The sequence below is a fragment of the Brienomyrus brachyistius genome, chromosome 10 (assembly GCF_023856365.1).
Source record: "Brienomyrus brachyistius isolate T26 chromosome 10, BBRACH_0.4, whole genome shotgun sequence".
NCBI lineage: Eukaryota > Metazoa > Chordata > Actinopteri > Osteoglossiformes > Mormyridae > Brienomyrus > Brienomyrus brachyistius.
Genome location: NC_064542.1, coordinates 12,943,593 through 12,965,217, shown reverse-complemented (window position 1 = coordinate 12,965,217; position 21,625 = coordinate 12,943,593). Strand labels below are relative to the sequence as shown.

General features: G+C 44.0%; 1 protein-coding gene and 1 long non-coding RNA gene across 4 annotated transcripts; both read left to right on the top strand.

Annotated features, from left to right (window-relative positions):
- Positions 1-38: 38 nt before the first annotated feature.
- LOC125750187 (uncharacterized) lies at positions 39-6,217 on the top strand. Of its 2 annotated transcripts, XR_007400305.1 has the most exons (3): positions 39-3,531; positions 5,031-5,097; positions 5,282-6,217. It is a non-coding gene; the product is annotated as an uncharacterized LOC125750187 (long non-coding RNA). The 2 variants fall into 2 exon arrangements; XR_007400304.1 differs by having other exon boundaries at positions 39-5,097.
- A 5,748-nt stretch (positions 6,218-11,965) lies between these two features.
- On the top strand, positions 11,966-21,137 carry pabir2 (PABIR family member 2). 2 transcript variants are annotated; one of them, XM_049029042.1, is made up of 10 exons: positions 11,966-12,991; positions 13,730-13,808; positions 14,286-14,339; positions 15,229-15,272; positions 15,551-15,605; positions 16,376-16,477; positions 16,936-17,015; positions 17,174-17,238; positions 18,817-18,919; positions 19,010-21,137. In XM_049029042.1, the coding sequence occupies exons 1-10, from the start codon at positions 12,855-12,857 to the stop codon at positions 19,143-19,145; spliced, it is 855 nt and encodes a 284-aa protein (XP_048884999.1). In that variant the 5' UTR covers positions 11,966-12,854; the 3' UTR covers positions 19,146-21,137. The 2 variants fall into 2 exon arrangements, with proteins under 2 accessions (XP_048884999.1, XP_048884998.1); XM_049029041.1 differs by having other exon boundaries at positions 17,174-17,310.
- The last annotated feature ends 488 nt before the right edge of the window (positions 21,138-21,625 follow it).

Below are 21,625 nucleotides of genomic sequence, written 5' to 3'. Positions count from 1 at the left end.
CACGCTGCTTTACGTCGCACCGAAGTTTTTCCGAGTCAGAAATAGCACGAAACTTTACAAATCCACATATATATGTTATTATTCAAAAAAAATGCCCTAGATCGGATTTATAAATACGTTTTATAATATTTATAATATACGTTTTATATTTAAAATATTTATTTTCGTGTCCAAAAAACCTGCTGTAGGGATCTTTGTGTCGGGGAAACGGGAGTTGAAACTTGGGGAAAATATTTTATGTAGTTGCATTAATGCACGTGATGTTTACTAAGACATTAATATATAAACGTAAAAATCAGACACGTATGCCCGATATAGGCGTGTAAGGGTACGAGCACAGCCAACGTGACTCTCGGCTTCCCAGTCAGGACTTGTCGGTTTGTAATTGCTGTTGAATTCGCTGCAGATTTATGATGCACCGCCGTCTCGTATAAACGTGACACCCTCCGTATTTTACCACTGAACTGTAAATAACGCGTAAGTACTCAACTGTGACTCTCTGAAGAACGTTTTACCATCAACTGTTGACAGGGACTGAAAGTGAAAATTAAAATCTCCCGCCCGCCTGGCCACTTTACTGCCATGGAAAATACTCACATATTTGATAAGCATGTAATAAGATGCACAATATTTAACTAAAATAAAATTTCTTAAACAAACGTTCATGTTTTAATTAAAAGTAAAAATTAGTTTCTCAGTTTCAGCATCGGACTCTGTTTTAAGTATGTCGGTGATGGTTCACTGTAAAAAATAAGAGCCGCATGCTTTTTTATACCAGTAAATGAATGCATTCAGGTATAAGTATTTTACTGTAAAACACTAGGCATTATGGAAAATTTTGTTGCTTTCAACGTATTTACAGCAGTACGTGTTACCGGGAAATCTGGATTTGACTTTTGACAAATCGATCGCCACTTCTCCAAGAACTACTGCTGAAATTAAATGAAAAGATAAGTTTTCTACGCCATTTTGTAAATATAGTGTGCTTCATTTGAAGTCAAAATCACGTACAGCCTGTACTTTGTCTCTGTCGTATATGTACGAATATTGAACAAACTGTGGGTTATTTGAAGTGTTTATGTCAGTGACGAGTATTTAGAATTATTTTTAAGTTTCAGATTGTATTTTACGTTTTTTGCGTTTGGTGCTGGCTTAGACATTCACTGTTTCGTTTCAGAAACGTTTTATCCGATGCCGGCAGTGTCATATAAGGGAAACTTTGTATTCGATAAGTATAAAATAAGCATCACAAAAAATATATCTATTTTAAATGAATGGGTGGCACTTTAAATCAGTGCTGATTGACAGCATCGTTTTGGTGGGGGAGGAGACAGGAGGGTCAGGCAGACATGATGGACAGGATGTGTCAGTAGCAACCCCCACCCACCCAAAGAGACCAAGTGACAGGGCAGATACATGGAGACAGATGGGGCACCAGGCAGGACAAGACAAGCAGCATGGCAAGAGGCACCAAAGAAGCAGGGATCGGACCAGGGACCAACAGCTAACAGGAGGGACCAACGGACAGAGACAAAACAGATGAGACTCAGGACATGATCAAACAGCAGGAACTAACATCAGACTTAAACAAGGACCAGGGAACACAAGAGACAAGCAGGCAGAACAAGCCACATTAAAACAGGGTGGACAAATAAAGGGACAACAGAGACACGAGTAAAAACAGAACAGGAAGCCACTGGAGACACAGACTAAGAAAAACCGAAGGCAGAACAGGCCTGACCGCACCAGGACGTTGGACTGGGTTGGTGTGGACATTGGGCTGAGGCAGGGGCTCACAGAGCAGGACTTAGGGAAAGGCCCAAAGGGTCCCACTCCAAGTCCCCTGGCTAGACATTATTAGGAACAACCCAGCCTGGCAGGGAAAGAGGAAGCCGTCTAGGTGATGACTGGAGACAAGGCTGGTACTGACGGGACATCATGAGACAGGGCTGGAACGGGCAGGAGATCAAGAGAAGGGGCTGGAACCAGTGGGACATAAGAAGATGCGGCTGGAATTGGCAGGACGTCAGAAGATGGGGCGAGGCCAAGACACCTGGTGGCGAGCAGGGTGAGGCCGAGATATCTGGAGAAAAGTAGGGCACAGCAAGGACACCTGGAGGTGGGCAGGGCAAAGCTGGGACACCTGGATCAGGTTCAGGCAGCTAGGTGCAGCAGACAAGAGGATGGGCTCTAGGGATACAGTAAGGAGGCAAGGAGGGTGGAGCCGACCCCTGTGGGGTGGACTTTGGAAGATCAGGCAGAGCGAAGGTGGCCTCACCTGGGCTGGGTGCTGGAGACACGGTGGCAGCCTTTCCTGGGCAGGGCTTTAGCTGAACTGGGTCAAGTGAGACGGACTCTGGTATGGGTTCAGCCTGCTTCTGTTTTCACTTCCTGCGGCTGGAGACAGCAAGCGAAGCTGCGGCTAGTGGGCAAATCACTGGTTTGAAAGTCGACTTCAATGACCGGACAAGCGAAGACGGACCAAACAGATACTTCATACATACATTAATAAAGGGCAACAAGCATGCGGCTAGCCTCAGGGAGCCAGTGGGCAAATCAGCAGAAAGCTGTGGGGAGCCAGCCGGATGAATCGGAGGCAAGCTGCGGGGAGCCAGCAAGTGAATTGGCAGTGAGCTTCGGGGAGCCAGCGGGCAATGAGCTGAGTGGCAATGGAGAGTCAGTGTGCAGAGCAGTTTCACATTATGAAGAGGCAGCGGACTGAGCTTCGGCAAGCAAAGCAGCTCCACATTTAAGATTAGCGGCAGGCTGACTGGCTTCAGGAGGTGAACAGTCGGTAGGTTGAGCAGTCTTGCTGCCGATTATTCCCTACACTTCAGTCAGCATGTGCCGGACCTTAACTGCCTTTTGGGGATCTGAGCCTGGGGTGAGTCTTGCAAGCACCCTCTCTGCAGACCAGAAGAGAGCTTCGACATTGGGGGTCCTCCAGACAGTGTGATCAGTCCTCAGATCCAGTATTGTGTCCTGGATGGAAACAAAGGCCTCCACTTGAAGACGACGCAGCTCCCATGGCGCTGGCAACCCCAGAGACCTTTGAATCCGAGGCATTCGGGGTGTCTGGTCTGCTGGATGCAGGGAGGCATGAAAGCTGGAGCGGAAGTACATGCTACTTGGGGTTGATTGACAATCGACTTCAATGACCAGTCAAATGAAGACGGAACAGACAGGTACGTTATACATAGACTAAGGGCAACTAGCATCAGACATCAAACAGCATGACAATTGAAATACCTTTGAATATTATGATTTTGCACTATTATGTCATGTTGTATACTGCAGCGTCAGATGTGAGAGTTTCATTGGTTTATTTTATCATTTAAAGTCATATTAAAGAGGGTAGGAGCCCCCCATGCTGACACAAGGTCTAGTCCCACCCTCCAGATATGGCTGTCTGTCTACTTCAGCCAGGTGTCATGTGGTCCAGCTGCTCAGGTCCTCAACCATGAGTAGATACCCACTGGGAATCGCACCACATGGCCGTAGTGCTGTAACTGGCGCTCCCTCACAATGCAGGTAATGTGCCTCATTCAGGACTCCCTGAGCAACCACTCATCCAACACAAAGTCAACGAAAGGCAGTACCAAAGGAGTCCAGTCTTTGTCTTAGGTCACTGGATAGCGCCCATTTCTCACAGCCATACAGCAAAACAGGAAGCACTAGGACTCTAAAGACTTGGACCTTCATCCTCTAACAAAGATATTGGGAGCCACACACCCCTATCACCACACATAAGCTACTGGGTGTTTGTCTCACTCTAGTTAAGGTTCTTCCGCTTTATCTATCAGGTGTTGATCATATGCAGCTAGTCTTACTTTGTAAAGAAAAAGACTATACATACTGTGGTCAGCATTTAGTGTTTGATGCACTAATTACAGATCTCAGAGAGCTAGAGGACAATGGAATTGATTGTGGGGGGCATGTGTTCAAAGCCAATGTGTTTACAATTGCAGGTGACAATCTTAGCTCACACAGCATAAGAGGGTTTGCTGAGAATTTCAGCAAGACCTCACATTTTTTGCCAGTTTTGTGAAACTGACAGACACATTTTTGTGTTCATCACTGTCAAGGACTCCATTAAGATCAAGAGAGTCATGCATAATACATTTACAAGATATAGAGCCTGGACAAGCAATCAAATTTACATCTTCCCATGTTTGTCAGTCTGGTTTACCACTTTGCAATGGTCATGACCTGTTCGAAGGAGTAGTGTCCACTCATCTAGTGTTGTTGAGTCATCTTGTGAGTGAAGGGTAACATTTCACTTATTCAGATTGGAATCAATGGATGAATCAATTTCAGTATTTTTGAAATGACAGGAATGACAAACCTTTAGAGGTAGTTGCAGACAGTGGAAAGCTAGGAGGGAATTCTGCACTGAACTGGTGCTTTTTGAGGCTATTGCCCTTGCTTATTGGTGACAAGATTGATTCCTTTGCTGATAATGAGGTTTGCCAGTTTATCTCACATGACCATTTTTCAGAAAAGTTAACTTTCCTGGTTTTCCTCTGAAGCCCAAGCACCATTGTTCCGGTCACCATGCTAGGCTGATTGTTCGTTTCGGTCCACTTCTATGTGTTTGGGCTCTACGGTTTGAGAGCAAGCACTCTTATGTTAAGCAATGCTCAAGAAGATTGCAGAATTTCAAGAATTTGTGTGGAACGCTAGCAGAGCGTCACCAAGCTCTTACAAGTGTGCATGAGCTGTTTTCCACCATTAATTGCAATTTTAAAGGCAACAGAGTTTTCCCATGATGATAATTGTGAAAAGATTATGCAGCCAGTCAGCAGTTTCAATCTCCAACCAGAGAACGATGTTGCAGCAAATGGAGACTCTCAAAGGCACGAATTACAAAAAGAACATGTATATCATTATTGCTAAAGCAGATGAGATTATTTTATTTGGCAGAATCAAGCTTATGCTTATGCTTGTTCAGAACAATCTGGATGTTTACTTCATCAGCGAAAAGTGCTCACCGTTCTCAATTCAAATTAGACCTTCTGTTTGTAAATTAGGAGGACCTTTTAGATCACCTAAGATCCATTCAGTGCTCCAAGCTTCTTCCTCCCTGGAAATCACAAGGTAAGGTAAAATCAAACAGCATAACATTTTGTTCTGACTAAGCATGTAGTTGTCACAAAAAATGTGAGTAAATTTGCTTTTTGAATTGCCAGTTTATTAAAAAAATGACTTGTATGCTTGTATACAATGCAACAGAAATAAACATCCTCTTTGGCATTATCAGTGTTTTTATTCTAAAATGCAGGTGCAGAAAGTAAAATTGACCACCATCAAGAGAATTTACCTTCATCAGTACCTGGCTCTTCGTATAGCTGCAGGTCATCCCCATGAAGAGGCAGACATTGGACTGAGACCTTTGAGATTCACTGGGAGAAGATGTCTGTGGACTTACAATCAGCAGTGGGTAATAAGAAAAGGCAATCACCTGAAGGTCGCCAACATCTCATCCATATTGTGATTGATGAAATGAGGAAATATGACCTAAATCCCACCAGATCCCTCTGCCTAATTTTTGGGCAGAAGATTGTGAAGCAATACCCTAAATGTTTTGCAGGACGGGGAAACATAATTAGTTGCCGGTTATTCTGCACTTCTATCTAACTGAAATAACACAGCGGCACGTTACAGGGAGAAGGAATAGTTCTGCTGACTCAGAAGGACACACACCAGTGGCCAGAGGACCAAAGGATAACTATGACTGTGTCAGGTGGCAGCCTATTGATCTTCCACTTGCTGAAAATGATGAAAGCCTGGAAGAAAAACGCCAAGAGAGGACGAGCCTGTACCTACATGAGGGAGTATGGGGGACAGTGAGGAGAAGTGCTGGCTAAACTTATGGTGGTCACCTGTTGTCGTTCAGCACAGGGAGATCAATGCCACACCTTAAGAATTTAAGGAAAGGTGGCCATATTTGTTTGTTCGAAATTACCTTTACAGGTATTATCAACTTTAACTTTGTATGTTTGTTCTTTTAAGGGATTCCAAGACTTCAATCTTCTTAATTCTTTGCTTTTTGATTGGTTGATTCTATGCGCTGCTATTCTGAGGGAGCTATATTTCCTTATCAAAAAGCGTATTCATTGGAATGTTGAGTTGCATGAAATGTTATTTGTTTGGGAAATAATAATGACATCATCTTTAAGCAAATGTATTTTATTTGTAAAATAGCAATTATAGACAACAGTTGTTTGTATTTATTTGATTTATATTTATTTGACTTCTGTTTTCTGGGCATCAGTCCAGAACCTGTTTCCAAATCCTGCAATGGGAAGGATATCAGCAAAAAGACCGGAGAAATGGTCCAAATAGTCTGCATCCCTGAATCCTTAATCCTGCATCCTCCTCTTCCAATATTAGCAGATTTGATATATTTCCTTATTCTCTTAGAACAACATTCGAATGTATATTGTTAATACGGGATTGGACTGAAATGTTATTATAGGTTATTTATTTTTAATAAGATACTACTGTTGTTTTCTACTGTGGGCAATAATGAAAACCCCATTGTCATGGGGTTGTCATTTCAAATTAAAAGCACCTAGGTTTAAATTGTCACATATAGACAAATCAGAGTGCTTTACTGTAAAATCATTCTAAATGTTTACAGTAGTGTACTGTATTATAGATACTGTAAGTTACTGTGAAGTATTTACTGTAGATTTTATACTATTTTACTGGCAACTCTGCTGCCAGTAAGCTACTGTAAAATTTACAGTGAAATTCTTTACAGTGTTGTTATTATGTGCAACCATGGAGAAAAGAAACAATACATGGACACATAATTTGCATGTGAGTTCTGGACAGAAGGAGATGTAGGATAGTTAAGGTTAAGTAATTTAATTATGATCCACACACATACACAAAAGTAAAAACCACATCTATGCTTTCTGAATAGGGTGTTATATAGAATTAATTAGAATTATATAGAATCACTTTTCTGAGCGTCTCTGAAGCCTAATACTATTACCTAATACCTTCTTATGTTAACTTGCATGCTTTTTTTGTACCTTTTATTTTATTAATATTGTGTTATTTACTTTTCCTTTTGTATTGCTGAAGTCCCTGCATTGCAGTGTCAGGAAGAGGAGTGTGTGTGTGTGGGGGGGGGGGAGTATTTGCCTGGGCATGTGTGGGTCTTGCTGTTAGGATCCAACGGAGCCACCTGTGCAGAAACCAAGTCAGACTGGTGCGGCACTGTGGGTGAGTCACAGGCAGCCCTAAGGTGCCACACGCCGTGGGGTGCAGGCTGGGGAACAATGGCATCATTCAGTTGCTGGAGCCAGTGGGACCGCATCCGTCAGTGAGCGTCAAGGCCGCGTTTGTCTGTATGTGAGCTCACAGCTTCCTCAGAGCTGAACGTGAAAAGATCTAATCCAGCCGACATTGGAACTAACATCATCGAGCTACAACGTTGGCCACAACCGTATCATTTTCCATAATCTGACATCCTCCATTCGGAGCTGCTCCCAAAATTAGCCCTGTTACACGCGCACCTACAATTATCCCCCAGAAGGTTTTCGAAAAGTTGGATGCAGACCAGTTCTTCGGGATTTAGAAGCCAGTCACTTGCTGCGGTAGTGAAAATGTGCCTCAGCAATTTGGCTTTAACGTATGGTGACCTCATACCCCAGTGATGTCATTCAAGTCTAATTACTACGAAAGTGGCATAGGTCAGCAGGAATTCACAGTGCTAATACTGTGGTAACCCTATACTTATTGCAAATATAAGACTCCGTCCATTTGCAAGAGCCCCTTCTTGATCCAGACCGAAGAAGAGGAATTTTTCAGGAACTAATTTCTTTGAACCATATATCAGTGTTTGCCAACCTGGTCCTCAGGGAGCCACATAAGTTCCATGTTTTTGCTCCCTTCCAGTTCCCTGCGAGAGAGTCCACATTTTTGCTCCTACTTTGCTGGGAAGAAGAAAAAACCTGGACTGGCTGCATATCCCCATGGACCAGACTGGGAAACACTGATATATATCATTGGGTTTTAGAACAGAGGAATCTTTATCCATGCAAACAGATGGAGAACATAAGCACAGACCTGGGGTCAGACACAAACCTGCTGCCCCAGAGATGTGTGATGACTGCAAACCAGCATTCATATGATTCTACTTTATTAAAGACCTGTATTCATTACCCCGCGACCCAGTAGGATAAGCGGTTTGGAAAATGGATGGATGGATGGATGTATTCATTACATGATAGGATCTATTCCTTGGATTAAATCTGTCAAAATTGCTGATGACCTGAATGTGACCTTGAAAAAAACAAATGTATATAGTAATTAGGCAGTTGACATATTTACATCAACCAGTTGTATGTAAACAATACATCATTATTATGTGTCAAAAATGATGATGCTGTGCAAATATAATTAGACATGGCTGTTATATTAAGAATACACCCATTTGGCAACCATGGCAATAATCTGGTTGTAAAATATTAATAAATAAATCGGTGTAACAGGAGTAATCACGAATTGAAGCTGTCAGTTAATATTTGCTTGGGTGCTTTTTTTGTGCTTTAAGATTTGCTTGCTTCCTTTAATTTTACTCCAGCATTAGGAGTCATGGTTATATAGAATGTATAGAATGTTGGGAAATACATGCATGTGGCGAGTCACGCTCTGAGCGGTTAGCAGCTACACTAAGTAGTAAGCATCATGAAGAGAACTGCTTAACTCACTCAACTTCCTTCCTCTTGTGTGAGTCATCAAGGCAATTAAGGTTTGTGCTTTTCGCCATGCTCCGTACCAAGATGTCAAAAATGCAGCATCGCATCGTCTGCTACAGTAGACACAAAGAAGTACACAACAAAGAGGAATGGTATAAATAATATAAGAAGGAGTTTTAAAGAGCTTTTTTTCCTCAAAAACACACATACAGATCATGCCCTAGCAATAATTATGCTGAATTTTGGTCAGTTTCTTATGTAGAATGGCCCTTAAGTGAAAGTTGTTATTTTAGATGACTTCCGAACATGTGACAAGGTGAAGTGTGATATTCCTACACCCACCTGTCATTGGAAGTTTCAACACTGTGTGTCATTTGTCCACCAACATTACGGCTGTATCTTAGCTCGTGTGTGACCAACAGACCCAAAGGGGGTCACTGAATTATTTATGTCCCCCAACCACAGCTCTGTGTCTACCTGTCAGGGTGCCGGCGGAACGAAACAGGGAACATAATGGAAGGAATTTTTTGGAAGTTAAATTCACCTCGACCGCAACAGCTTCTGTGCCCGTAGTTATTCTAATTTCTGTGAAGGGGAATTCAGCTAAAAACCAAGAAAGTCTTTAGTTAGTACACCTAAATAGCATTTAGCTGAAACATTCATCTGCAGCTCCATAACATTGCTTCCAAGAGCAGGAAGAGGGAATGGCCGGAATTGGTGGATTTGCACCAATCGGTGCTGGCAGGAATCCACCTGACCCACAAAGTGACCTCTCAGTCACCTGGGTGCACCGCCTGTATCTCTCGGTAGACAGGGAGAAAAGAGACATTGTTCACAGCCAAGCAGGCGGAGAGCCTTGCAAAGGGCTATAAATAGCACATGATTTGGCCTGAAACTCACAACAAGAGCCGGGTGAAGCAATAGATGGAGTATGATGGTGCTGAGATGTTTAGGGGTTTGTGATGGTCTCTATAGGCAGATGTGAAACGTTAGGATTAAGCTAATGTTACCTCCAGCAGAGATGCCTGTAATAGGGGGAGAGCAATATCTCAGCCAAACCAGCCCAAGAACCAGATGGACATCAGTTGCTGGGACATAAATAGTCCTGGCTCCATTTTTCCTTCAAAGATTCATAATCAAACGAGCCTTCATTGCAGTGTAGTGAAAACACCTGCTAGTCACGCAAAATGAAAGGAGGGCGAATCAGCAAAGTGTGCAGTCTCATGCTGGAGTATGGAGTGTCATGCTGGAGTCCACCCCCCCCCCCCACCTGGTTTTTCTGAGAGAAGAGACCACTTTGTGATTTAAAAAAAAAAAAGATTTAAAATTACATTTTAAAAAGAAATTAAAATGCACACATGTCACATGCTGGCTAAAGGTGTTTCTTTTTTAATGATTCTGGTTATGAACAAAATGGCAGGAATTAATTATATCGCTAGCTATATTTTCCAAAATCAAATTAAATATATAATGATGTTATTACGGTTATTTTGCGTTCGTTCGAGTACTCCGCGGTAGAAAACGAGGAACGCCTTCATCATCCACAGCCCTGTGTAATTGCTGCCCATGTTGGATTTTGTTCCAGCTGAGGACTTAATCGGCCTTAGCCAAGGTGCCTATTAAACAAATGGCACATTTCAGATCCCATTAACTTAATATGTTAGAGACTAATGACACGTGACTGGCAGCTTTTGCAGCACCTGACGCCACATCTGGAGGCTGGGCCACCTTCTGCATATTATAACACAGGCTTATGTAAGATTTACCCCACATTCCACCAGAACGATATGAAAATCTTTGTATAACTACCATTTTAAGTGTGTAGGGGACCAATCGGATGTCACTCATAGTGAGTTTATGTGGGGGGAGCAGTTGACAGCCTATTGCTAATAACTTTGGTTTAACTAGTGGTGTTAACTCAGCTCTCAGAACGCCCCACCCTAGTCGTATTAAGAATATTATGATATAAATTATACACAGATAAACGTGTGCGCACTTCCATAGTAGGAAATTGACATATAGGTACAGTCGAACCTCGTTACTACGTACCCCGGATACAACGTTTTCACCTTTTCAATGTACATGTTTCTAATTCCCGTTTTTAGCCTATGTATTCTTCCAATAGCAGCCATTGTTTACAGCGTACACCCTTACAGCGTAAACTTCGATACAACATCCAAATTTCTAGAGAAAATACGAAAACTAACCACCGTTACAACGTACAGTGCTCTCCCCGCCCATCACAACTTGTGTCGCTACATCTACCTGTATCTACCTGATCTTCGCCCGACAATGCACATTTGTCTATTGCGTTGATTTAATTTGACCAATATTTCATTAATATTTTCAGGCCAAATGCCAATTTGGATGCAAATGTTTATTTTAAAAATCCATTTTGACCAGCCGTTGTGTATTTTCGTTGCCGTTTATCGCCGGCCGGAACTAAGTAATCGTGAGTAATTTAAAGAAAATTTCAAGGATCCAAATGAGCTTTGTTGAATTATTTAACAAGTAATAATGTATTCGTTTGTTTTGTAGTCAACTTAAGGGTCTGTTCTATTAAAGTTTTATCATTTACATGGATATTTCGTGAGTTCTTTCATCCATCTTGCACTAAGTGGTTACAACGTTCTATGCTTATAACGTACATGTTTTTGATATCCCGTCTTGTACGTAGTAACGAGGTTCGACTGTATTACCTAAACTACCAAAAAGGGAACCACTGCCCTCTTCTGGTCACTGAGTGTAGATACGTCGTTCATCTTTCGTCTAACTACCGTACTAAAATCGGACCAAACTTATTTATAATAGCCTACAATGACATTATATTCATGATACCTAAATTCAAATGCATTTTAAAAGCAGAAATGCAGAGGTTACTGATTTCAGCATGTACATATATTACTAGATGCATGCTAGATAGAGTATCACAACTGAAAACGACATTATTCAACTAATGTAGCAAGTCATATTACAGGATTTAATAAATAATACACAATTTTATACTTTGCAGTATATTGTTTTTTGATTAAAGTATGTTAATAGATATATGGTAAACAAGTCTGTTTCTACTGAAAGCAAACGCTCGATTCAAACGCGAAAAGTGATGGGAGTTTGGGAGGGGGCGGGTTTTATGAAACATCTCCGGGAAGTCACTAACAGCTCCGTCTCTCATTGGATGACAATTTCCATTTGAAACGTGCACGCGAACAGTTTCCCGCTTCCTCATTGGAGTATCGTGCTGTCATTCAGACAAGTAGGCTGGAGAGGGGGCGGGAGGTTTGGTTGATCCAGGAGTCTTGCGGTAGCGACAGGCATAGCGGCAACCGGAATATTGAAATGAGAACATTAACGAAATAATTAATTTTATTTTTAGATATCGATTTCTGGGCACGCAAACGCGGCGGTACACCGGAGGCGGGTGGAATCCTGGAGTTTGCGAGGGTTGCTAACCTTCAAAACCTTCCGATACACGACTAGCTACCCAGCTAACTATCGCCTTTCAGTGGTTTTCCAGCACCAGCAGTTGTAAAGCAGTCGTGCCGCTTATCACTTGTTTAATAGCTGCCTGGGTAAGGCGTCCGTCGTTTACATGCTCTCAGCTTTATTCCTGTTCATTTTTGGCAGTTAGCTTGTTATTCGTAGCGATCAGCCGATTATATTTATGATTGGAGACTTGTTGGAATCAGCCTTCCACTCCGAGTTGGTGCTATCTTTTTGGGTATCATTACAGTGGCGCTGGGAGGGCCATACTCTCAGGAAGGAGAAAGTGGTCGTTAGTTATCTGTTAGCTAGGGTTTAGGGATACCGTAAGGCTAACATTGAGCTCGGTAATGTTAAAGATGCAGAAATGCGTTTAAGGGGCCGCCTCGGTAGCACGTCCCCTTCTCGGTAGCGCGATCACTACAGGCTTCAATCAGAAATGGTCACCGGCCGTAGCCCTCCACAGAAACCACGACACGCGTCTCAAAAATGATCAGATGCTCTGAAGCCCGCTTGCGATTCACGGCCAGATTGATCGTTTGCACTGTCCGCGACATGCGCATGCTGGGAGCCGCGGAGCCCTCGGTCTAAGCTCGTCAGCGGCCACTCACACATCACTGCAGGGCAGCATAGAGTTCAGCTTCCAAGTACGCGAGGATGTCGGCAGCTATGAACAACTCGGCCGTGGTGCCGCATGAGAGGATGGAGCTGGACCTGGAGATCCCGTCCCCGATGGCCCAGACGGACAGCCTCCTGAAAAGGTCCAACAGCGCGCCCATGATAAACGGACTCAGGTTAAGATACCATCTGATTTTCTTCTGCGTCCGAATACAACAGTCTGACATGTTTGGTTATTGTGCTTAATTACCAGTTTCATAATCAAAAGGGAAAGACGGCTATTGTTTTTTAAATTTCTGCCCACTTTCTCTATCCACAAAGATTCCGGTAACACTTAACTTGATGGGGCAAAAATACTTAGTAATAGTCAGTTACTACTGAAGTACAAATGACAAATTATGAACATAATTATTACAGAATAAGCAGATTTATTAACAGATATAGTAATTGCTTGGGATGAAAGATGCATCATGATGAACAATTATAAGATCAGTATTTAATTTGTTATTCATTACTTGTTCCGTATTTCACAAAGGTTTGCTGAACAAAGAATTAAGAGATAGTATATATTTTTTTTACTAACTGCTTGAGATAAACCATGAGTCACAATTCATTAATGATGAATTAACATGAGATCAGTATGTAACTAAGACTTAGTTTGTAGTTCATTAATACATAAGTAAGAGTACTATATGTGTCCCACTAAGTAAAATGTCACCAAGATTCCTTGGGGAATATCTAGCGTGACATCATTCACCCTCCTGGTAGAAAGTGGAAGACTATGAACCTCTTATTGAACTAGAGTGAACCCGATCGATTCACTAAAAAACGCTGTTAGTGATATCTTAAAATTACTGTAATGATTTTGAGCGTCTTGTGTTGTTAGTTAAATGGCTGGCCTCTTTTCCCCACAGTGACCACTCTCAAGTCTTCCATCGGGAGATCAATCCGAACAGGAGAAACAGCACCACAGTGGTGAATCGTCCCAGCCTGGTATGGAAGGAGAGACGCTGTTACTATTTACATCCAGCTGAATCTCTCTGCTCTGCTCTGCTCTGGGGTTGCAGCCCTGGTGTTCATGTTCTGTGAACCATACGAAGGTGACACTTCTGTCCCTACTGGTTTTAACTTCCGGCACTAGTCCAGATGAAGTTCTGATGTAGCATTTAATTCGTTCCAAAATAACGTCCAGTTTATTTGTAGAAATGTCGTTAACTGTTATTAGGCCAGTCAGGGCAAGGGGGGTTGCAATTGAAAGCAGAACTGTCCTGGAAATGAGTTTGCCCTCATTTAAGCTACAGACCATAAGGGTCAGCTGGAAATCCTAAATACAGTTGCACTGTGTGACACTGATCTACAGCTTTTCCATGCGGTTTTTCGGTTTGGCTGCCATTGATACTCAGATTAATTGTAATATTCAGCTCTAACTTGCTTGTTCCTGTGTCCCCACCTCCATGTGCTTCTGTTCAGGTCCCCTCCTCTCCAATCCGCATCCCCAGCTCCAGGCTGCACCAAATTAAGCAGGTAAGCCACTTGGGCACTGAGTCACATATGGATGAGACCGGTGACCCCCCCCCCCCTCGTGTTAACCCGTTTTCTCCTTCAGCGATCTGGCTGCATTGGATTGCATGCTGAGGTGCGGTTTGATCATTTGGTGGATTCTAGCATTTCGAAGCACTTTCAATTAACCCAGCTATTGAAGAGTGATGAGCTAAGTGATGAAAATGAAATGGGGTTTGCAAGGGAATATTGGGGATTATGATTCAGGGTAAATGACACGATGTGTTCTGCTACAATACACGTTTGGGTCTGAATGTCACGTGTAGCTTTGGATCCTAAGCTTATTTAATTAGCTGCCTAATTGAGGCTCTTACTCAGCAGAAGCCCCTGAACCCCCCAGGCGATCGGCTATGTGGGTCTATGACTGTGTACAGTAACCATCATAAAGATTAAGTGCAGCATCTGTTTATTCTAACGTGTCCCCTGGGTTTGCTTACCTGCTGTAAAAGAATAAAAATGGGAGGTTTTGGTCTAAGACAGTGTATCCCAGTCCGGTCCTCGGGGACCCACAGACAGTCTATAGTAGCAAAAATGTGGATTGTTTGGCAGGGAGCTGGAGGGAGCAAAAACGTGGACCGACTGTGGGTCCCTGAGGACCGGGTTGGGAAACGTTGATCAAAGAAATCGTTAAAATCTGTGCCCTGAGTAGTATGTTTGTGACTGGTTTTAAGAAACGGACAGTAATGTGTAAAGTAGATGGTGTAGATTTGGTGGAAGCGTCTGTCCCCCATATTCCGGCAACGAGCTGCAGTCGGAGCCCAGGGGTCTGTTAGCGTTCTGGAGCAGCGTCTGCTTGCCAGGAATCGTGTGCTGGAGGCCAGGCTGACATCCTCGCTCTGTGTGCTCCCCACAGGAGGAAGGCGTGGACGTGATGAACAGGGAGACGGCCCACGAGCGGTGAGCGCGATGCGGCTTCCTTGCATGCGGACCGGGGTCACGGTTGTAGTGAGCAGTTTAATGTAGGAATGGTTCGCTTCTTTCGAGCTCCACACACCAAACACTGCGCAGAAGATCATGCCAGGGTGCTTGTGCTCTTATCTTCTGCGCAGTGAAATGATTAATGTGTGGAGTTTGGTAGAAGAAAAGTGGATGTAGCGAGCGTCGCCGTTTTGGGCACGCGTCCCCTGTTCACACACCGCTGTAAACCCATGTCTGCATCTCCTCCTTTTTCCTAGGGAGGTGCAGACTGCCATGCAGATGAGTCACTCCTGGGAGGAGAGTCTCAGTTTGGTATGTGCGACTCCAACCGGGCACCAGGAGTCAGAGTCACTCCCAAGTTTAGGTTCTGGTTCGGGAAGAGAAATATGAGCCTAATCACACCAAGTAACATTATGGTTTAGTAGCATCGTAACACTGTAAAAAGTTATTTGTGTGATGTCAAGTAGTTCTTATACTTGCTGGAAACAGTAGAATTAAAATCTGTTTTTGATATTGGATGCATATCATTTTTGAATTACATACTCATGTTAAAAGCAGAAGCTTGTTTTAAAATGTTATTGTGAAAACCTTAATTTTTTCTAACAACTGTCTAAATGTCCTTTTACAAATCTCTGGTTTGGTTATTGAAGTGGAAGGTCACTGCTTTCCTGGCCCCCCGCCCCCGTCCTTCCTGCCTGACATCCTCTTTCCAGCAGAGCTGACCCATACAGACAGCTGGCATATTAATTTCAGCCCTGCTCCGCTTTCCTTTGCCCGTACACTCCGCATGTGGCCACTGACATGGCAGACGTCCACCTCTCTCGCCAGTAGGGAGCGCGGCTGACGCCCCCACATGCTACACGAAAACAAGACGGAGGCACTTGGGCCACCAGTCTGAAGTCCAGACTGAGTCGGTAGTGTGTCCATCCGACACAGACTTAACCAGACACCTGATTGGTCAGTTAAATGACTTGAATCGACCCCTTTGGTTGGCTGGTTGAACTTCAGAGTTCGAATGTGGAGTCCTGGCCCTCTGTGGGCATTTGCACTGTTGCGTAATCATTCCGTTTTGAACCCGTCAGAGTGATAACGACTTTGACAAGTCGTCCTCGTCCTCCCCGAAGCGGATTGACTTCGTGCCGGTGTCACCTGCACCGTCCCCAACTAGGGGGCTGAGAAAGAAGGTGTGTGACAGTCACCTGATGGCCGTTTCCTGTTCTGGCGAATATGGGATGTTTCGTTTGTATAATTTGCTGTCATTCAAACGTTTACCTGGCAGGCAGCTCATGTCACTGCAGATATAGATGGTAATTGATGGTAATTAACTCTGATTTCCTTACACAAAAGGAAGCCTACCCATATCTCTATAACTCTCCTCTCTAAATCTGCCCTGCGGGCTATATTTATTGTCTAACATGGTGATTGGTCCATTGAGGGTTATCGAGCCTTTGCTAACTGAGGCCACTGTAGCTGTGGTGTTGGTGGCTGATCACCATGGTCAGTCATCCCAGAGCTGCCCTGAGGCCTTCGCTGTGCTTCCTGATCTCTCGTGTATCTGCATTTTTAAGGGTTGTATTATTAGTGCCATTTCTGTCTCCCGGTGACACTGAAGTCCCCCGTTGTCGTCTCCTGTGCCCCACAGCAGTGCTTCTCCCCGTCCCTGCAAATCCTGGTGAGCAGCAGCGGGCCCAGCCCTGTGCCCAGTCCTACACGACGCTTTAGGTGAGTCTCCTCCCTGCGGCGCGTGTGACGGGCCTGTGACCCTCTGCTTGGGCGCAGTCGGAGCGGGGCAAGGGTGTTTGATGGCATGGTGTGACTCAAGGTCACTTCCTGCTTTGTTCCTCTTCCCCTTTGGATCCTTCGACTGTGACTGTATCCAGTAGGAGGAGCCAGAGCCCCATCAACTGCATTCGCCCCAGCATCCTGGGGCCAATCAAGCGGCGAGGTGAGTGGGGGCCGGGAATCCTCCTCCTCCATAGGGGAAAGAACATCATGCCGTATGTTTACCAAAGATCAGGTGACTCTGCTGCCCTCTTTCTGTGCCTTTCATTCTGTTCTCGATTTACATTCATCTGTACACAAAAAAACTGCCCTAAATATATTATTTTAAATGAGAAAACATTTACATTCCAGCTTAAACCGGTCACTTTCTCCAGATATCAGTAGAAGAGTGAAAGAACATTTTTGAATTCTACAGGAAAAGTTAATACTGGACACCGTTTCAGAGCTGTGCATGCCATATCAGGGGAGCTGTGAATGTCAGAAGTTGGACCAAAAAGGCATTAAATTGATTAAATTCAAAGAGCTGTAGTTACTATTAGAACTATTAGAGTATGTGGTATTTCTCCGTATGTTTGGTATAGGGCACCTGTGATTTTTTTTTCCAGGGGAATCTGAGAGGGTTGTTTTATATGGAATGACCTAAATCGAAGTAAATAAAAGGTTGAATATGCAAACGCAATGAAATGGAAGCATAGAGCAGGATGAATGCTTGTAAACATCTTTGCCCTGCACTTACGAGTACGTGTACCTGCACTTACGAGTACGTGTACCTAACGTGTTTGACCCATCCAAGGCACACTATTTATATTTGATGTTCTTTAGGAAGTGCTGTGCTGAGGAACATTTTTTACACATATAATGTTTGATGAAAAACATTTTTGTTGGTGGAATTATTACCTGAACTGAAATTTCAGCATCAGAATTCAAGACTTTCTATAGCATAACTTTGGATTGAGCATTGGGGGGATTGAGGTCTCCACCCATTTAAGGGGGTCCAGGGGATTGTATTGACCGGTTTTTGATTATTGGGGGGGGAGTTACAATGTCCACCCCCATCCCTCCATAATTTTATACTATTTAAACTTGTTTACGGTAAAAGATTAATTCCTGTAATTACTGTAGGGATTGTTTCTATATGTATTAATTGTTATATTAATATATTATATTAATATAATTATTATTGTATGGGTTTGCATAGTCGCTAGCACTGTTGTGGCTTGAATCTCGCCCCTGCTCTGGGTGTGTGTGCTTTGCATGTCCCCCCCCCCCCCCCCCAAGGTTATCTGGAATCCCTGCTGGTGCACCATTGTCCACTTTTAGCAAGTCATGCAGGTTGATCAGTGTCTCTAAGATGCCTGTAGTGTATAAATGTATGTGTGTCCTGTGCTGGACTGGCATTCTGTCCAATACTCCCCCCCCGCGCCAATGATTCTGTCCAGGGCAAGCAGGGATGACTCTGTTTTCAAATCTGGACCTCAGTTCCAAATCCAGGCCTTGTTTTCAGTTCTCCCAGGTAGTTAGTTTTATAATTACTGATTCTGATTGGCCACAGAGGCTTGATTTCCAGCCAACAGGCAAAAGAAGGCTGGAAAATCAGCAGTGCTTGGGCCTTGAGGACCGCGATATAAATAGCCCTGGACTGTAGCCTGTGATGTATGTTGACCCCTCGCGTTCGTGTCATTTGAGAAGTAATTGAGGGGGCTGCCTGTTTAGTGGTGCTTGAACATGGCTCTGGGTGTAGGTGAGGTGGAGATGGAGATGGAGAGCCAGCCCAAGAGGCTGTTCCAGGGCTCCACCACCATGCTGTCTCCCGAGGCGTCCCACCTCGCCGACCTGGCTCCCTGGTGAGTAGGCCCTTCCGGAAGTCACTGATGGTCGCTGCTGGATGCTCCTGTGCGGCAGACGTTGAGAGACCACATTCCCACTTCTCTCAGCCTGTCCTCCGACCTGCTGGATGGGAGCCTGAGCAGCGTGGGCTCCTCGTCGGGGTCCCCGGCCAAGATGGACGGGGTGTCCCCATCGCCCGGCAACTCTCCCCTCAGCCTGCTTCATGACCTCTCGCCCAAGTGAGAGCGGTGAGAGGAAGGCAGGGGTGCTTTATGAAGACCTCCACCCACGTCCCGGGTGTGGTGACGTGACCACCAGCTGCTTTTCTATCTATCGATGAGAACTTTATTTTGGAACATAATTGTTAAGCATTCACATACAGGACTGGCTTCAGGAAAAATCTCTGCATTCCATCAATGGGGAGTAAAGCTATAGCACCATTTTGTGTTGTCTTTATCACCTGCTTTCTGCTGTGGATCTAGACTCTCCATCGTCTTGCTGGTGACGTGACAGTGGGTCGTGCTATAGGACGAGTGTTGACACCAGCTGCTAAATGTGGATTTCCTACACGGGGTTAACCCTGTCCTACCTCTCCAGCACCCTGGTGTTGTGGCCCCCAGCCAGAAATGGAACTTAACACAGCATCCAGAGTACTCCCACCCCCCTTTACCCCCAGACACACACAGACACAAAACACACAAGGTGGATTAAAAATGGCTGATGTGTCCCAGTGGTAATACCGTTCTGCGCTATACAATCCCATGATTGACTCCTTACCCCCTGCTTGTGCTCTGTAAATGTGTAGATATCACCGTAGGCTGTGGAGCAGATGCAGACTGCAGGGTTTGTCCTGGGAGACGCCCGAGGTCACCTTGCTGCTGTGCTTCCTAGACCACTCTGGGAAGGACCCTAAACAGACTTCCTGCTTTAAAATACCTTGTTGAAAACTAACAAGAAACAAGACAATGCTGCACGCAGACCTCTGTGCTGGGTGGTCTGTTTTCTCGTCCTTTCCTGTTCATGGCTGTCCTCCCCACCACCATGGGCACCAGACACTAAGGTGAAAAAGAAAACTATGCTTTGTTTTAGTGCTTGTCAAGTGACTGGGGTCTGAAAAGCTGATCTGCTCCTACCTGAACTGTCCTGCACTGCAGGAGAAATGTGGGAGGGAAATGCTACAATGATGTGAAGATTTTTGGATTGGGGGGGGGGGGGGTTGAGCTTTGTAAACAAACTGACGGTGACGTGTTTGCAAAAGGCTACAGCCAGTTTTGCTGCTAGATTAAAGCGATGAAAATACATCTGTTCGGAATGCGGTCACTGTAAATGAGACCTGAAGTGGGCCCAGTGGCACCCCCCACTGGGCGGACTGGGCTTCCGTGTGTCTCCATGTATGCTTGTGTGTATTGTGGCCGCCCACACTGTGCCTCATCCTCGTCAATGCTACTAACGCATGTGTAACAGTGTCCAGTGGGTCAGTCCAGCTGTTTAAAGCAGCGTTTCCCAATCCGGTCCTTGGGGACTCGCAGCCGGTCCATGTTTTTGCTCCCGCCGAGTCCCCCGGAAGGGAGCAAAAACATGGACTGCTGTGGGTGCCTGAGGACCGGATTGGGAAATGCTGGTTTAAAGTAACCGAACTTCACCAAGGGAGACATACATCTGTTATGGGGGGAAAAAAAAAAATTTTTTTTTTTTTTTACTCCCAGAATGATTTGTTGCTATTTTTTTTTTAAATTTGTGGATCACATGATGTTTTGTGCCATTGAAGAACTGTGTCTGTGCAGCTTGTGCAAAAATTACCAATGTTTATCTATTTTGTTTGTTTTTGTAATAATTTTGGAAGTTTTATAAAAAAGCATTTTATTTTCTGTGAACAAGGCATGTAATGTCAAGTAAATCAAACTATTCATTTGTGTGCTGGAAAGTGGCTCTTGACCTCTTGAGTGACAAAGTTGAGTGGTTCTTTTTTTTTTAAGTGGGGACTGGGAGGTATTTTGTACAGTTTTCCTTTTAACACTTTAAGTAAATATGTCAGTGGTGTCTCTTTGTCTTCTTTTTGGTCCAGTGGAATGTCATTACATTTGTCCACAGTGTTTCCTCAGTTTAATACACTTATTGCCCGTGTGTTGTCGGGACTCCAGTGTTTTCAATCCACTGGAGCTGCCCCCCTCCCCCAGAGCCTTATAATGTATGTGACTTTAGATTTAAAGAAAATAAATTATTTGCTGTACAGTGCTTGAAGTTGTTTTTGAAACGTCATGTAACTGAATTCCTGTGTTTGCCTGCAAGCTTAAATTGCATCTCTGAGCCCGTGATATGATTAGATGTTACATTTAAGACATGAACTGCGACGGCAACTTTGAACTACCTGCAGATGAAAATAGGGGTAGAAATATAGGGTGACAAGGAACGACAAGTTCATGCACCACTCTGCTGGCCTGTTTTTACGTGCAACAGTGTAATGCTGAGTAGGTTATGGATGCAGGATGATGAGGAAGGTTAACTAATCATTTGGGAATAACTGAATTTCTCCTGGCAAAATTTAAGATGGAGAAGATTTTCACCTTGAAGAGAGTTAGTTTTAGATTGAGTGATTTTTGTATTGCACCCTTCCTGGCATAGTTGTCCCTAAGCAGTTTAAAAAAAACAGTTTGTAAGATGTTCACGTGAGTGGCTGGCTCAGAACGTGCATTCTGGTAAAATGGATGATGTGTGATTGCATG

What these genes read in the sequence shown, in the direction of transcription:
- pabir2 (XM_049029041.1), top strand. Translation starts at nt 12,855, where the DNA reads ATGTCGGCAGCTATGAACAACTCGGCCGTGGTGCCGCATGAGAGGATG. An exon ending in GGGAGGAGAGTCTCAGTTTG is followed by an intron (nt 15,606 to 16,375) that starts GTATGTGCGACT and finishes TGAACCCGTCAG; the next exon opens with AGTGATAACGACTTTGACAA. An exon ending in CTAGGGGGCTGAGAAAGAAG is followed by an intron (nt 16,478 to 16,935) that starts GTGTGTGACAGT and finishes TGTGCCCCACAG; the next exon opens with CAGTGCTTCTCCCCGTCCCT.